At 37.5% G+C, this 17263-nt stretch overlaps 1 protein-coding gene across 1 annotated transcript in view; it reads right to left on the minus strand.

Annotated features, from left to right (window-relative positions):
- Positions 1-8683: 8683 nt before the first annotated feature.
- Positions 8684-17263, minus strand: part of LOC122429259 (butyrophilin subfamily 1 member A1-like) — a 197182-nt gene continuing 188602 nt past the window's right edge. The window contains exons 7-8 of the mRNA XM_043449492.1: positions 9881-9907; positions 8684-9708 (exon numbers count right to left, since the gene is read on the minus strand). Coding sequence (XP_043305427.1) covers positions 9185-9708; positions 9881-9907 — 551 coding nt within the window. The 3' untranslated portion in view covers positions 8684-9184. The remainder of the gene's footprint in view (positions 9709-9880; positions 9908-17263) is intronic.

A 17263-nucleotide genomic window follows, 5' to 3' on the forward strand; every position in this document is an offset into this window, starting at 1 on the left:
AATGATTGCAATAACAACCAAGACACAACTGAGGACTTAGCAAAGATATTCGGGCTGTAAATTGGTTGATATTTGTCCACAAAGGAGAGGAAGATACAGTTTTTATTGCTAGGAAAGTAATTTGATGAGAAACTTTTTATGTGTTTCATTGTTAAAAAACAGAGAATCTTCCAGGTTCATAAACGTATTGGGACATTTCAGAGGCAAAACCATGAAAGAAATGGTGCACAAGAGCACTCAGAGAGGCCTCTCTTCCCCTAGCCTGCAGTTCCTTCTGCTCTCATGATATTTCTCTGAGTTTTTGAGAGTCAGCCTCCAGAAGCATCCACTCTCCTCTGGATATAACCTTATGTAGGTTAATTTAGTCAATTTATAACTGTAGCTTAATTGACTACTTTGGCTTCCCAGGTGACTCAGTAGTTAAGAATCTGCCTGCCAAGCAGGAGATGCAGGTTTAATTCCTGGGTCAGAAAGATCCCCTGGAGAAGGAAATGGCAACCTGCTTCCATATTCTTGCCTGGGAAATCCATGGACAGAGGAGCCTGATGGGTTACAACGCAGGGGGTTGCACAAGTGTTGGACACAACTTAGCGACTAAACAGCGATTGGCTACTTTAACCATGATTTGGTGGTAATGTTCTGCCTTGAGATATTTTCCACCATTTGTTCTCTTATGCAGTCTTTAATAGTGGGTGAAATATCATCTCCTCTATTCTTTCTCAGGTATAATCACATCAGATGATACTTGCTCCCCAATCACTTTCATCTCTCACTCTCTGCTCTCCTTTCTACATAAACATATGTTCTTATATTTCCCTTTTTAACAAAATAATATTCAGCAAAGCTGCTCAAAACACTGGAGAAGGGAATGGCAAACCACTTCAGTATTCTTGCCTCGAGAACCCCATGAACAGTATGAAAAGGCAAAAAGATAAGACACTGAAAGATGAACTACCCAGGTCAGTAGGTGCCCAATATGCTATGGGAGATCAGTAGAGAAATACCTCTAGAAAGAATGAAGAGACAGAGCCAAAACAAAAACAATACCCAGTTGTAGATGTGACTGATGATGGAAGCAAGGTCCAATGCTGTAAAGAGCAATATTGCATAGGATCCTGGAATGTTAGGTTCATGAATCAAGGCAATGTGGAAGTGGTCAAACAGGAGATGGCAAGAGTGAACGTTGACATTTTAGGAATCAGCGAACTAAAATGGACTGGAATGGCAGAATTTAACTCAGATGACCATTATATCTACTACTTTGGGCAAGAATCCCTTAGAAGAAATGGAGTAGCCATCATAGTCAACAAACAAGTTCAAAATGCAGTACTTGGATGCAATCTCAAAAATGACAGAATGATCTCTGTTCATTTCCAAGGCAAACCATTCAATACCGTGGTAAACAAGGTCTATGCCCTGACCAGTAATGCTAAAGAAGATGAAGTTGAACGGTTCTGTGGAGACCTACAAGACCTCCTAGAAATAACACCCAAAAAAGTTGTCCTTTTCATTATAGGGGACTGGAATGCAAAAGTAGGAAGTCAAGAAACACCTGGAGTAACAGGCAAATTTGGCCTTGGAGTACAGAATGAAGCAGGGCAAAGGCTAAAAGAGTTTGCCAAGAGAATGCACTGGTCATAGCAAACACCCTCTTCCAACAGCACAAGAGATGACTCTACATATGGACATCACCAGATGGTCAAGACCTAGATAATCATGATGGTGTGATCACTCACCTAGAGCCAGATGTCCTGGAATGTGAAGTCAAGTGGGCCTTAAGAAGCATCACTATATACAAAGCCAGCGGAGGTGATGGAATTTCAGTTGAGCTATTTCAAATCCTAAAAGATGATGCTGTGAAAGTGCTGCACTCAGTATGTTGGCAAATTTGGAAAACTCGACAGTGGCCACAGGACTGGAAAAGCTCAGTTTTCATTCCAATCCCAAAGATAGGCAATGCCAAAGAATGCTCAAACTACCACACAATTGCACTCATCTCACACGCTACCAATGTAATGCTCAAAATTCTCCAATCCAGGCTTCAATAATATGTGAATCATGAACTTCCAGATGTTCAAGCTGGTTTTAGAAAAGGCAGAGGAACCAGATATCAAAGTGTCAACATCCGTTGGATCATCAAAAAAGCAGAAGAGTTCCAGAAAAAACATCTACTTCTGCTTTATTGACTATGCCAAAGCCTTTGACTGTGTGGATCACCATCTTAAAGAGATGGGAATACCAGACCACCTGACATGCTCTTTAGAAATCTGTATGTGGGTCAGGAAGCAACAGTTAGAACTGGACATGAAACAACCGACTGGTTCCATATAGGAAAAGGAGTATGTCAAGTCTGTATATTGTCACCCTACTTATTTAACTGATAGGCAGAGTACATCATGAGAAACGCTGTGCTGGATGAAGCACAAACTGGAATCAAGATTGCCAGAAGTATCAATAACCTCAGATATGCAGATGACACCACCCTTATGGCAGAAAGTGAAGAAGAATTAAAGAGCCTCTTGATGAAAGTGAAAGAGACGAGTGAAAAAGTTGGCTTAAAGCTCAACATTCACTTGAAACATCCCACCCTCAGCATCGAAACATGTATATTATCTATAGTGAAACACATCACCAGCCCAGGTTGGATGCATGAGACAAGTGCTCAGGCCTGGTGCACTGGGAAGACCCAGAGGGATTGGGTAAAGAGGGAGGTGGGAGGGGGGATCGGGATGGGGAATACATGTAAATCCATGGCTGATTCATGTCAATGTATGACAAAACCCACTACAATATTGTAAAGTAATTAGCTTCCAACTAATACAAATAAATGAAAAAATAAATAAATAAAAAGAAAGGAAAAAAAAAAAAAGCTCAACATTCAGAAAACTAAGATCGTCATCCAGTTCCATCACTTAATGGCAAATAGATGGGGAAACAGTGGAAATATTGGCAGACTTTATTTTGGGAAGCTCCAAAATCACTGCAGATGGTGACTGCAGCCATGAAATTAAAAGACGCTTGCTCCTTGGAAGAAAAGCTATGACCAACCTAGACAGCATATTAAAAAGCAGAGACATTACTTTGCCAGCAAAGGTCTATCTAGTCAAAACTATAGTTTTTCCAGTAATCATGCATGGATGTGAGAGTTGGACTATAAAGAAAGTTGAGCGCTGATGAATTGATGCTTTTCTATTGTGGTGTGGAGAAGACTGTTGAGAGTCCCTTGGACAACAAGGAAATCCAGTCAGTCCATCCTAAGGGAAATCAGTGCTGAATATTCATTGGAAGGATTGATGTTGAAGCTGAAACTCCAATACTTTGGCTACCTGATGTGAAGAGCTGACTCATTTGAAAAGACCCTGATGCTGGGAACGATTGAAGGTGGGAGGAAAAGGGGACCACAGAGGATGAGATGATTGGATAGCATCACTGACTCAATGGCCATGAGTTTGAGTAAACTCCATGAGCTGGTGCTGGACAGGGAGGCCTGACGTGCTGCATTTCATGGGGTTGCAAAAAGTCAGACACTACTGAGCAACTGAACTGAACTGTTTCAGAGCAAGTAGAAACAAAATTTCTTCCTTCTAATCTGCATTCTGTTATAGGTTCTGCCATATCTTTCTGCCTTTCACAGTCAATGTTTCTTTGAAAGAGCGGTCCACACTCAGGTTCTTCACTTACTTGACACCCATGAGCTGTTTAAACCCCATCAGTCTGCTGAAAGTGCCTCAGATGGGTTACATGTGCTCTGCTTGGATTTTTTTTTCAGCTCAGCTTGAGCTAACGTGACCCTCCACAGCCTTTGGATGTATACGATCACTAAGAGTATGACATTCTTGTCTGGTTTGAGTTTCATGAAATGGCACTCTTTTTAGTTTCTAATGGGTCTCTGCGAGCCAGTCATGTGGTCTGTCTCTTTAGCCCAGTCCTTAACCTCCTCCCACACCCCAATTCCTCTTACTGAGGGTTTCAGTTTTTTCTTTACTTTTCTCAACCTGTGTGGTTTCTATCAATAATTTTATCTAGTCTCATGAATTTAGCAGTCATCTATAAATGTATTCTAGGCATTCTTCCTGAGCTTTTGACAGATATATTTACCTCCGGAATGTCTCCTTTTGATCATCTAGTATTTCAAATTTAGTATATGCAAAGATGAACTCACCATTTGCTCCTCAGATATTTTCCTGTGGCTGTAATCTCAGTCTCAGAGAATGCCAAATCATCTGCTCAGATGATATTTAGCACTGTCAACATTTTCTGATGACAGTTATTTAAAGAAAATATTTTTTGAAAGAAATACATTTCCTTTTTACTTTTTAGTGTATCTATAGGCTTTTAGTGTTTTTGGTATAATATAAGAAGAATATTGCTGGAAGTATGGGTAGCTCATTTTGATATCTCACTGCTATTTACCCAACCTGATATTTATACAGTTGTAAAGCAGAAATGGTTATGTTCTTTCAGCTTTAAAATCCTACTGTCTTGGAAAACGTGGTTCAAACCTGGCAATCTGTGTGTATGCCCAGGAAATCAGATCTGAAAGAGACACGTGCACCCCAATGTTCATCGCAGCACTGTTTATAATATCCAGGACATGGAAGCAACCTAGATGCCCATCAGCAGACAAATGGATAAGGAAGCTATGGTACATATACACAACGGAACATTACAAAACCTGGCAATCGTGTATTTGTTGAAGTTTCTTTCCTTCAAAGATGAGTTTTTCCTCAAAGTAACTCAAAATAGCAGGAAAATTTTATACCTCTTTTCTCCTGCCACTGAAAGTCTCCTGCACTACCCAAGCACTTAGTAATGGAAAATATAACCCTCAGTTTGGAAGTGGTGGTGGTGTTAGTTGCTTGGTCATGTCCGACTTTTTGCAACCCTATGGACTGTAGCCCTCCAAGCTCCTCTGCCCATGGGATTCTTCAGATAAGAATACTGGAATGTGTAGCCATTTTCTTCTCCAGGGGATCTTCCAGACCTAGGGCTCAAACCCAGATCTCCTGCATTGCAGGGAGTTTCTTTACTACTGAGTTACCAGGGAAGGACTAACTCTCAGTTTTGGGGCCTTCAATTTCTAAGCTATTGCACCAGTTTCATCTGTCAAAGGCTCTGTGGTTTTCTTCTTTCCACTGTTTCCCTCTGTTCAAGCCATGCCCCTTGCTTGAATTAGTAAGGAAACAAAATGGCCAGTGAATATATATATATATATATATATATATATATATATATATATATATATCTATATCTATATACACACACTGTATATATATATATACACACTGGAATATTACTTAGCCATAAAAAGAATAAAATAATGCCATTTTCCGCAACATGGGTAGAACTAAAGATTGTCATACTAAGTGAAATAAGAAAAAGACAAATATTATTGATATCATTTATATGTGGAAACTAAAATATGATAAAATTAACTTGTTTACAAAACAGAAACAGACTCACAGATGTAGAAAATAATCTTGTTTATCAAAGGAGAAAGGGGTGAGGGAAGGATAAATTAGGAGTTTGGGTTAACAGATACAAACTATATAAAACAAACAACAAGATCCTACTGTAGTGCACAAAGAACTATACTTAATCTCCTGTAATAAAAAATAATGGAGAAGAAAAAAAAAAGTCAGTTAGTACCAGGCTTTGAAACTTGGTAGAGTTAAGGTGTAGATCACAGACAAGCAATACTATAAAGAACCATATAGAGTAAATGTGTTAGGGTTGGCAGTCCAAAAGGCAAAATTAAAGTTATTATGTATGCATGTATATGAAATCAAAGCTTTGTGCATTTATATAATAAGAGAGGAAACCAACTTTGTTGATGAAATTAAAAATCTGTAATATAGTTCTTTTTTTTTTGGTAATACAGGCTAACTAATAATAATTAAATTCTCACTTGTCTCTTTTTTCTAGGTTTAAGGACAACATTTTGTTTAATTGAGGTTCAACATTATTGTTTCTTATCTCCAGATTTATTCCAGATTTTCATTAGTGTTGATCAGTAATGAGATTTTATGTATTTCAGTGGAAATGACAAATAGATTCAAGGGATTAGAACTGATAGAGTGCCTGAAGAACTATGGCTGGAGGTTCATAACATTGTACAGGAGGCAGTGATCAAAACCATCCCCAAGAAAAAGAAATGCAAAAAGGTGAAGTGGTTGTCTGAGGAGGGCTTACAAATAGCTGGTACAAGAAGAGAAGTGAAAGGAAAAGGAGGAAAGGATAGATATACCTATCTATGCAAAGTTCCAAAGAATAGCAGGGAATGATAAGAAAACATTTTTAAATGAACAATACCAAGAAATGGAGGAAAACAATAGAATGGGAAAGACTAGAGATCTCTTCAAGAATATTAGAGATATCAAGGGAACATTTTATGCAAAGATAGGCACAATAAAGGACAGAAGCTGTACGGATCTAACAGAAGCAGAAGATATTAAGAAGAGGTGGCACGAATACACAGAAGAACTGTACAAAAAAAGATCTTAATGACCCAGCTAACCAGGATGGTGTGATCACTCACCTAGAGCCAGGTGAGTCTGAAGTCAAGTGAGCCTTAGGAAGCATCACTATGAACAAAGCTAGTGGAGGTGATGGAATTCCAGTTGAGCTATTTCAAATCCTAAAAAATGATGCTGTGAAAGTGCTGTACTCAATCTTCCAGCAACATTGGAAAATTCAGCAGTGGCCACAGGACTGGAAAAGGTCAGATTTCATTTCAATCCCAAAGAAGGGCAATGCCAAAGGATGTTCAGACTACTGCACAATTGCACTCATCTCACATGCTAGCAAAGTAATGCTCAAAATCTTTCAAGCTAGGTTTCAATAGGATGTGAACTGAGAATTTCCAGATGTTCAAGCTGGTTTCAGAAAAGGCAGAAGAACCAGAGATCAAATTGACAACATCCACTGGATTATTGAAAAAGTAAGAGAGTTCCAGAAAAACATCTATTTCTGCTTTATTGACTATGCCAAAGCCTTTGACTGTGTGGATCACCACAAACTGGAAAAGTCTTAAAGAGATGGGAATACCAGACCACCTGACCTGCCTCCTGAGAAATCTGCATGCAGATTAAGAAGCAACAGTTAGAACCAGACATGCAAGAACTGACTAGTTCTAAACTGGGAAAGTAGTATGTCAAGGCTGTATATTGTCACTCTGCTTATATAACTTCTATGCAGAGTACATCCTACAAAATGCTGGGCTGGATGAAGCACAAGCTGGAATCAAGATGGCCGGGAGAAATATCAATAACCTCAGATATGCAGATGATACCACCTTTATGGCAGAAAGTGAAGAGGAACTAAAAATCCTCTTGATGAAGGTGAAAAAGGGGAGTGAAAAAGCTGGCTTAAAATTCAACATTAAAGAAATGAAGATCATGGCATCAGGTCCCATCACCTCATGGCAGACAGGTGGGGAAACAATGAAAACAGTGATAGACTGTTGGGCTCCAAAATCAAAGTGGACGATGACTGCAGCCATGGAATTAAAAGACACTTGCTCTTTGGAAGAAAAGTTATGACCAATCTAAAGCAGAGGTATTACTTTGCCGACAGAGATACATATTGTCAAAGATATGATTTTTCATACATACAGATATGAGAGCTGGACAATAAAAAAGGCTGAGCACTGAAGAATTGATGCCTTCAAATTGTGGTGCTGGAGAAGACTCTTGAGAGTCCCTTGGACAGCAAGGAATTAAAGCCAATCCATCCTAAATGAAAGCAAGCCTGAATATTCATTGGAAGCACTGATACTGAAGCTGGAGTTCCAATAATTTGGCCACCTGATGCAAAGAGCCGACTCATTTGAAAAGACCCTGGTGCTGGGAAAGATTGAGGGCAGGAGGAGAAGGGGACAACAGAGGATAGGATGGTTGGATGGCAAAGGACATAAGTTTGAACAAACTGGGAGATGGTGAAGGACAGGGAAGCCTGATGTGCTGCAGTCCATGGGATTGCAAAGAGTCAGACATGACTGAGTGACTGAACAACAGCAGCAACATCAATTCATGAGCATTTATTTTAGTTTATTATAGTCATTGTTTGGATGTCTCAAAAACTAGTCACTTTGTTTACATTTCAGTTTGAGGAATTTGGGTCTATATAGTTCATGCTGAGATTTTGCCTTGTCCTCTTGTGTATAGATTTGCCTATTGTTCCTGGTTTGGTATTACTAATGTGAGCCTCAAGGAGACAGCTAGTGCTAGACTCAATTTCAATATTGGATATCCACTTGTTGAGGATACATTCTGTCCTTCCTATACCAACTATCTATCTGTTTTGGTTTCTGCTTGCTAGGCATGGCCAACAGAATCTGTCTAGTTTTTTCTGCTTTGTCCTCATGAAGGGCCCTTTTTGAGATGGATACCCATCTACCTGTCCCTGCTATTATGTTATTTGAGATCTTCCTAACTTGATGGACTCCTTCTTCTTCCTGCTGCTGGAATTGAGCCCAGTATCTGCCTCATCTTCACCACCCTCCTCAGTGTATCTAGTTTCTCTAGTCTTCCTGTCTAGCTTGTCCAACTACCACCCAAACTCTAGTTTCATCTGAATATTCAACTGTAGGTGTCATCTGCTACCATTCTTAATAGGAGGGTGCTTTAATACTGAGTTAGTATTGAATTGAATCACAACTGACAAAAATTCAGCATACAAATGACTTAAGGATGAAAAATTTTATTTCTTATGGGTAATAAATAATAGGGCATAGAGTAGTTTCATAAAGTTGTCAAAACCCCAAGGTGATTCCATTTTCTCATCCATCTATATCATATTACATGATAATATTACATGATCTGAGATGTTCTTAGAGATCCATCCATTATGCCACATTCCAGGCATTAGAAAAATTAAAGAAAATAAGAACATCACATGATTTTCCTTTAAAGACACATTCCAAAGATCATAGATAATAATTCATCTTATAATGCACTGGTCATTATTTAGTCACATTTGGCAGGGAGTGCTAAGAAATCTAATCTTTGTACTAGGATGTCATAGGCATAATAATAAGAGTTGATATGAGGGGCAACCACCAGTCTGTGCTTCATCTTGAGAATAAACCAGTAAGGGAGGAAGAAAAAGAATCAGTTTGTGTCTAGTGGGGAGAATTGTAATTGTCAGGGAAAGGTAGGCACACAAATTACAATATTAATGTGTTCTACTCCACTTGGACAATAGTCAAGGAGCCTGAGTCAGAAGACTCAAGTTTAAAAAGTGGTCTTAGGACACCATAAAATGTTTGTTTGGAAAATGTGAAGATGTGGGATTCATCTGTCATGTTATAGAAAGATACATCTCCAGCCTCATAATCCAGGAATATTCCCACCCTACAGGGTTTTTCTTTAAGAGTAAGATATGTTTCTGGGGATGTGAGGCCCCAGTACTCCCCATCATGGAGCCTAATGGCCCAGAAACCATTCTGTGGTGACATTGCAACCCCCCTATTCCTTACTACATTATCCCTACAAACTCCCAGGTCCCAGGAATGTGCATCCCCAACCTCCACCTCCCAGAAGAATCTCCCTGAGCCGACATGCAGCTGACCAAGCACACAGGGAAGGGAGACAAATCTCTGTGAGCAGCTGGGAAGTTCCTGAGATGGTTCTTTCCAGGTTACTCTTCTCCCCTCTTCAGACAGGAAGAGGGCAGGATGGGCAGTGGCTGCATCCAGAGTCAGATTTACTGCAAAGACAAGAGATCATCAAGTTTCTGGGAATGGTATCAGTAGGCTTGGGCCACAGTCTCCCTTCTGTGAGAGCTTCTCTGACCCTGGGGAGATCCAGTTCACCTCTCTGCATCTTCCCTGGGACTACCTACAAGGAACAGGGTCTGTCTTAGACTATGATAGACTCACCAGTCTGGAACTCTTCTTTTCTCCAATCTGCAAGGAACAAATGAACATGAGAATCCACCGTCTGACAGGTAGAGCTGTCCAACTGTCCAGAGCACTATAGTAATAAACTCCTTAATTCAAGAATAACAGCAAACAACAAAGAAAAAGCCTCTTTTATATACTTGAACCTCTTTTTACAAGATGCTAAACTATATATGTCTTGAAGACCTGCCCTGTCCCTATGCTCTCCTCATCCAAAATTCATATAGGATAAATATTTGTTATCTATTTAGGATGTTTGAAAGGAAATATAGTATATGATGAGTCTGGTCAAATAACTTATTGTTCACTTTAGATTCCTCAAATTTTAGCAGATGAAAATGATTCTATCTACACTCAAAATACAATGTTACCTGCAATCAAAAATAATAAAACTACTAAAATGCAAAGCTCCAAACACACTATTATTTGTTAGAATAATGATTTATCTATTGAATTCATGAAATAAATGCTTAGTGTTTCCTTAATTTTCAGCAAATGTTTTGCACACACTAGATGTTCTATAAAATCTATGATAATAGGATGTTCTTCATCAGAGTCTGTATTGCTCACCAGCATACAATGGTGTTTCTCTCCATACTGCAAAAGAACAAAATAGAAAAAGCCTTACTTTTATCATTTTATTCTTTCATTGTCTTTTTTGTTATATTAAAAACAAATATAAGAAATATTTGCCTTTGCTCTATTTCTTCTACCGAATCCTTTGAATTTCCTCTTTCTATCCTATATCCTCATATTCTAATATTCAAACATGGTGATAAAAATGATCAGGTGGAGGATAGATAGAAATATAGAAAAAAGCAAAGGTGGCAGGGATAGGAGCATGAAGGAAGGAGCATAGAAGAAAGGAAGGAAGGAAGAAATGAATGAAAGGGGAGAGGAAGAATTACAGGCTGAATAATTAGTGGCTTGCATTTCAGAGAGAATTTATTGAAAGCATTGATATTAATAAATATAATGCTTCTAATGCTGCTGTGCTTACACTAAACATTTTTGTTGTATTTCTGCATTCTATCCCATTGGCATAGGGGCAGAATCTAAGAAAAACAGAACAGTGAAGGTTTCTGAGAGATGATCATTACTCACCAGACTTGAATTGAGCTTTCTTCTTCTCTGAAAGAAAATACACAATCATGTATGTATATATAAACAGATTTTCTTAACTTCATAAAGAATATGCCAACAATGCCATACATCTGTCAATATTTGTGTCTGAAACTTTTTAAGTAATGTCCATTTCAAAAGCAATGAAAGAAATGTCTAAAGTTCATTTCATCTGGAAATTCCACTATAATATGAAGAATATAATCTGATATGAAAGGACATGAGGATTTAATATTTTTTATAGTAAAATACTAAAATAAAATAGAATAATCTTAGAAATTAACCATAGGATTTAGAGATATATTATCAATGAAGTTTATCTGAGTGACTGAAAAATGCTCAGGGCCCTGAAGGAAGAGAAATTTGTTGAATCAACTAATAAGTGGTTAAAATAAAAATGAATGAAGGGTAATAATTTTGGTTGGAAAGAAACAATGATGCAAAGTTATACAAAAAAATATTTATATACCTAAGATCACTGGAGATTATGGCCAAGCAAAGTGTATCAAGATTACACTTGACATTAGTATATGCAAATATTTAAAAGGTCAACAAAGGAGGAACCTATCTTATTCAGCAACTTTGGAGTCTGAACCTTGTTCTTAAATTGAAAGAGTATAATATATTAAAAAAAATGGGACTCAATCTCAGAGCACATGAGGAAAAATCGAAGTTAAGGGAAGTTTTCTATTGAATAAAAATAACCACGCTCTTCTTAGCCTAATCCCTTTCATCTCACCAATCTTTTTTTTTTTTCACCAACCTTATAACAAAGTTATGATAATCACTAGGAAGATAAAAGAAAAGGGATAGAATAAAAAGGTAGAGGAAAAAATTGAGACTTAATATGGGAATTTTATTAGAAATTCAGGATGCCAAAAAGAAAATGGATAAGGTCATTTTAAATTCACAAGCAGGCAAAGGAAAGATAGGATTATGTAAGAGGTGCATGTCAAGAAATAAGAGGAAAAAGTATATCTAGGAAATAAATCTTTTGAAAAGAGAAATAAAACTTACCAATTTCCTTCTTGAGTTGTTCTGAAAAATATAATGGAAAAACTCATGTAAATTTCAAGGAAAACCAGAAAATGAAAGTGAAAATAAAATTTCCACTGCTCAGTAAATAGATAAGATGGATGTAATTAGAAAAAAAGAAAAAAACAAGGAAAAAGTCCTGAAAAATAACAAGGAAGCAACTATTTTTATCTAGGAAAAATGGTGACAATTTTTTCTTGCAGACAAAAAAATGTTGCCTGACATTTTGGTAAACAATGAACGTTGCATACCATGAAGACAACAGAACCAGATGGTGTACACTGGGGGGATTCAGGATGGAGGAAAATCAGGATACTGGCCCCAGTAGTTAGGACACATATCAAAGGAATAATTTCAATAAGCCCCGACTCTTGTATCTTACTATATATAAAAAGGCATTAACTTGAGATGCCTGTTTTGTTTTCTGCTTTTAAATTATTATTAGAGGTAATTTTGATGTGTTCCACTACAGTTTTGCTTTTGTTTTTTCAGTAAAAACTCCTAGATAATTTGAATCCTTCCTAATCTCTCTGTAAGAGTTCCTCAGAACTCTCTGAGAGGCTGTATCCTAGGTTATAGTCCTGAGTAAGGTCCCCAAATAAAACATAACTTAAAACTTTTAGCTTGTGCATTTGTTTTTCAGTCAACAATTTTGGTTTGGTGACCAACAAAGGGGCCAAAACCAGACTTCTCTTCTTCACCTGATCTCCATGAGGATCTCTAGCTTTGGCACTAACAAAAGTTCCCTTGTGCCTATCTGCCTCCTCAGAGGGTCCAGATGATTCTGGGTGAATCTTCCATTATTTACTGATGAACCTGAGTTTTAGTCAGTGGTGATAAATTTATGCAGTAGCAGATTTTCCTAGAAATTTAGTTTCAAGAAGAGATGCCAGAGTAAAAGACACTGAGAAATTTTTCTCAGTTGAAAGACACTTAGAGGGTTATCCTCAGTTGAGACACACTGGGAAGATTTTATTGTGTAAGTACAGAATTTACACTTACAAATACTTATTTGTTGTGAATTAAAGGACATCTCACCCAAAAAATGGCCAAATTGAGGCTTGTTTTGACATACCAAAATTATGTTTTTGCAAGCATAGCTTAAAAAACCTGGTTTGATGAACATCTTTTCAGAAATCTGACTTCAAAGGGGTGGGAAAAAAAAAAAAAAACTCTTCTATAGAGGACCTTGCATTTTTTGTCCTAGTGTCTTTGAGATGCAAATGTTTCACCTGCTCTTCCCAAATTTCATTTTTCTGTGTTTTGAGAGCTTGGCCTGTGCTGTGCAGAAGGTACATATATGGTATACATTTGGCAGCCAGTCAAATAGACTAGGATTCTGAGCAATCTTTTTGTCCGGCTATGCCAACTCTCAATAAAGATTCCACTTTCAATGTAGGAGACCTGGCTTTGATCTTTGAGTCAGGAAGATCCCCTGGAGAAGGGAATGGCTATCCACTCCAGTATTCTTGCCTGGAGAACTCCATGGACAAGGGGACCTGGCCAGCTACAGTTCATGGGGTTGCAAAGAGTCAGATATGACCGAGCAACTAACTGCATGCCTACTCTCAGGGAACTTGTCATAAGTGGCCCCAACCCATAAGGCCTTTGTCATCTTAACTTTCAGTGCATCTGCCTATACAGTGAAGGCCCTTTACTTTCTTAGACTATTTTTGGGAGTAAACATTTTAGATCTTGTGAAGACTACATCCTTTGTCCTCTCTTGTGGGGACACCTTTTGTGTCTTATTGGTTTAAGTTGCTACTAAGATATTATTCATCAATGGCCAGACAATGGATCCTTTAAATTGGAGAAATTTTAAATTGGTAAATTTTTAGAAAGGTCTCATTATAAACAGCAATTTTGTTGGTATCTATGAGAAAAACAGATTAGAAAGTGGCTAAAGATATATATATGAAATGGGTAACCTAAAAACTCTTTAGTTTAACAAACAAAAAAAAATTGGGAAGCCTTATTTGTGGTCACAGCTTCCCAGTCAAGTAGTCTTATAAATGCTAATAAAATATTAGATCAATTTTTAATTAAATTGATTAATATGGAAATAAAAAGAAGCCAAAGGATAGCCTAAAATTCCTTTCTCAATAGGTGGAAATTTCAAAAGGACTCATTCAACAGAAAAATTGTTCCATGGTTATAAAGAAACATAATTTTAAAAATGGACATTAATAGGATTAAAGCAAAATTTGATACCATACTACCTGAGGTTTGATAGGCCAAAGGAATCCCTTGTTGGTCTTCAACATTAAAAGGCCCCGAATAAGTCCACTTTATTTACATGGAAGAATAATTACAGAGATATTTGATAAGCATTTGATTACTTGGGGCAACAGTCAGGCCAAATAATCAGATTAAGATTGACAAAAGAGTCTTCGTCCCTTGGTTCAATTTCTCACTGAGGACACCAGTGAATTTATACAAAAATTGATAATATGGCTGGTGGATAAAAGGAAAAGCTTCTGGTGCTCACTGAAGATCAAGGTTTGCTGATGGAATCTTTTTTTTTTTTCTTTCCATTTATTTTTATTAGTTGGACACTAATTACTTTACAATATTGTAATGGTTTTTGCCATACATTGACGTGAATCAGCCATGGATTTACACATATTCCCCATCCCAATCCCCCCTCCCACCTCCCTCTCCACCCGATCCCTCTGGGTCTTCCCAGTGTACCATCCCCGAGCACTTGTCTCAAGCATGCTGATGGAATCTTAATGAAAATTAAAGTAAAAGATATGAAAATTGATATAATTGAGATCAAAGTTTATAAAAATTGCTGTATTTAAGCAAGTTTCTATATTTTAAGAATGTTACATCTCTTATGTCTGATTTATTGTGGGCTAGACATTATACCTCACTCGAGTGCTTCCCCTGACTGGTATTTTAAGACAAGGCATATAAATCTGTCCCTCAGGCAATATTAATTAAATATAGTAAAGGAAACCAATAGGGTTACCTGAGCTTATACAATGTGAAATAAAAACTGAGAGCTAACATTTAAGGCTAATAAAAACAATAATAGGGATTATTTGCTGTAGGTTTGATTTGTGATTTCCCAGCATTTAATTTATCAAAGCTAAAGTTGTATCTGAAAAAACTATTGTAGACATACCCAAAACAGAATTATGCTTAGATTTCACCTGAAAATTCTATTCTAATTTACTTTTATTTTATACCTTATGAAAATATCACCACACCAAGGTAATTGGGAAAGACCCAAAAAGAGGATCTTTGCCTTAGGCAAACTTTTGAGGGATGATACATTGAACCCTACAGTTCTAAATGATAGAAGGCCTGATTTTCAGTTTAGTTGGAAATCTTATCAATGATATAAAATATCAAATTGAAGAAAATATTGTTAGACAAATTAATGTCTTAACACCATTTAGGTGGCAGATTGGGCTTCCCTAGTGGCTCAGTAGTCAAGAACCCACCAGCAAATGCAGGATACATGGGTTCGACTGACCCCTCGGTTGTGGTGATACCCTGGAGGAGGAAATGGTAACCCCGTCAGTATTCTTGCCTGGAAAATCCCATGGACAGAGGGGCCTGGCTGGATACAGTCCATGGGGTGGTAAAACAGTCAGACACTGACTTAGTGACTGAACAACAACAGATGGCAGAACAGTTATTTGGGGTTGGGTTTCATGTGTTTCAGTAAGCTTCAGGAGTAGATGATGGAAAGGGGAGCCTGGCATGCTGCAGTCCATGGGGTCACAAAGAGTCGGACATGACTGAGTGACTGACTGATTGATAACTTACCTTTATCTCTGCTTCCAGAATCAATAATAAAATGTATTTAGTTCTGTACCTAGTCACTGTTTAATCTGCTTCTTAGACTGCTGTATTTGTCTCTCAATGGGTCTGGTAGGATCTTTCTACTGTTAAATTCTAATCCTGTTATCCTAAAATGCAACCTGTGGGAGTGGGTCTGATAAAATTTTCACAAACTTGAGACATTCCTTTGATTTATTGTAATACTTAATTAAAAAGTATGTAACTCCCTTGCTAACACTATTGAGGGGGGCACTCTCCATCCCCCCTTCTGATGTCTTTGTCAGAAGCTTTCTCTGTCCCTTTTCTTACTTTAATAAAACTCTGCCACACAAAAGCTCTTGAGTGATCAAGCCTGGTCCCTGGTCGTGAAGCTAAATATTTTTCTTCAGAGATCACAAATCTGACATTGTTCACAGTAAGTTATCAAGAACATCTTATCAGAGAACATTTCTGAAGACGAAAAGTGTTTCTAAACACATCAAAAATTGCATTTAAGAGTTGACTACTATGCAAATCAAAATGTGAAAATAGAATAATCACAATGGTTTGTAGGGGGGTGGGGAAAGCCAGGAAACATGTGAAGTATTTGTATACTTGTGAATGCTTGGTAGTATGATCAGTGGCAGTGGAAGACTTAGGTTCAAGCTTACATTTGACCAAAGAATGACATCAGAATTGACTCATCTTTCACAGGACAAAAAATACTATATTGAAAATTACTGAACAAGTAATCTAACAAGGTTTGGGAAAACATCAGTTGCATAAACATTGGCCCTAGTATTTGAAACTTGTGACAGTGGTCCAAAGATTTGGTGTCTCTAGAAATACATTTGGGTGTAAGCCAGGTAGTTATCTCACCACTTCTTAGCAAAACTATGGGAAGCCTCTGGAGACAGAAGAAGCCAATATTTATAGGGGGAGAGTGGAGGGAATAAAAAAAGAAAGAATGACATGTAGGAAACAAAAAATGACAAAACGTAATAAGGAGGAGCCCATAACAACATTTGGAAAGAAAGTGTAGACACCCAGGAGAAGGTCAAGCCCATAGACAACATACAGATAAAAAGGTATGGAAATTAAAGACATTAAAAAAGGAGGGCTTTTAAAAGGCATTTGGGAGCAAAAAAGTTGTCAGAAAATTTACCTAAATTGTGCTGCAATATTTCTGAAAAAGAAAATGGAAGGATCAGTGTAAATATAATGTGAGGGAAACATAAAGAAAATCTATTGTGCTAGGAAAAAAATATATATTTTAACATGAAACAAATCAGAATGCATATAAACATGAAAACATTGTTTGCACATGTACACACACAAACATACAGACATGGGCTGAGAGCTCACACTTATCCAAAGAATAGTCTACAACAGTGAAAAGAGAAATAAAAGAAGAAAATTTACTGAATAAGA

Source organism: Cervus canadensis, chromosome 28 (assembly GCF_019320065.1).
Source record: "Cervus canadensis isolate Bull #8, Minnesota chromosome 28, ASM1932006v1, whole genome shotgun sequence".
NCBI lineage: Eukaryota > Metazoa > Chordata > Mammalia > Artiodactyla > Cervidae > Cervus > Cervus canadensis.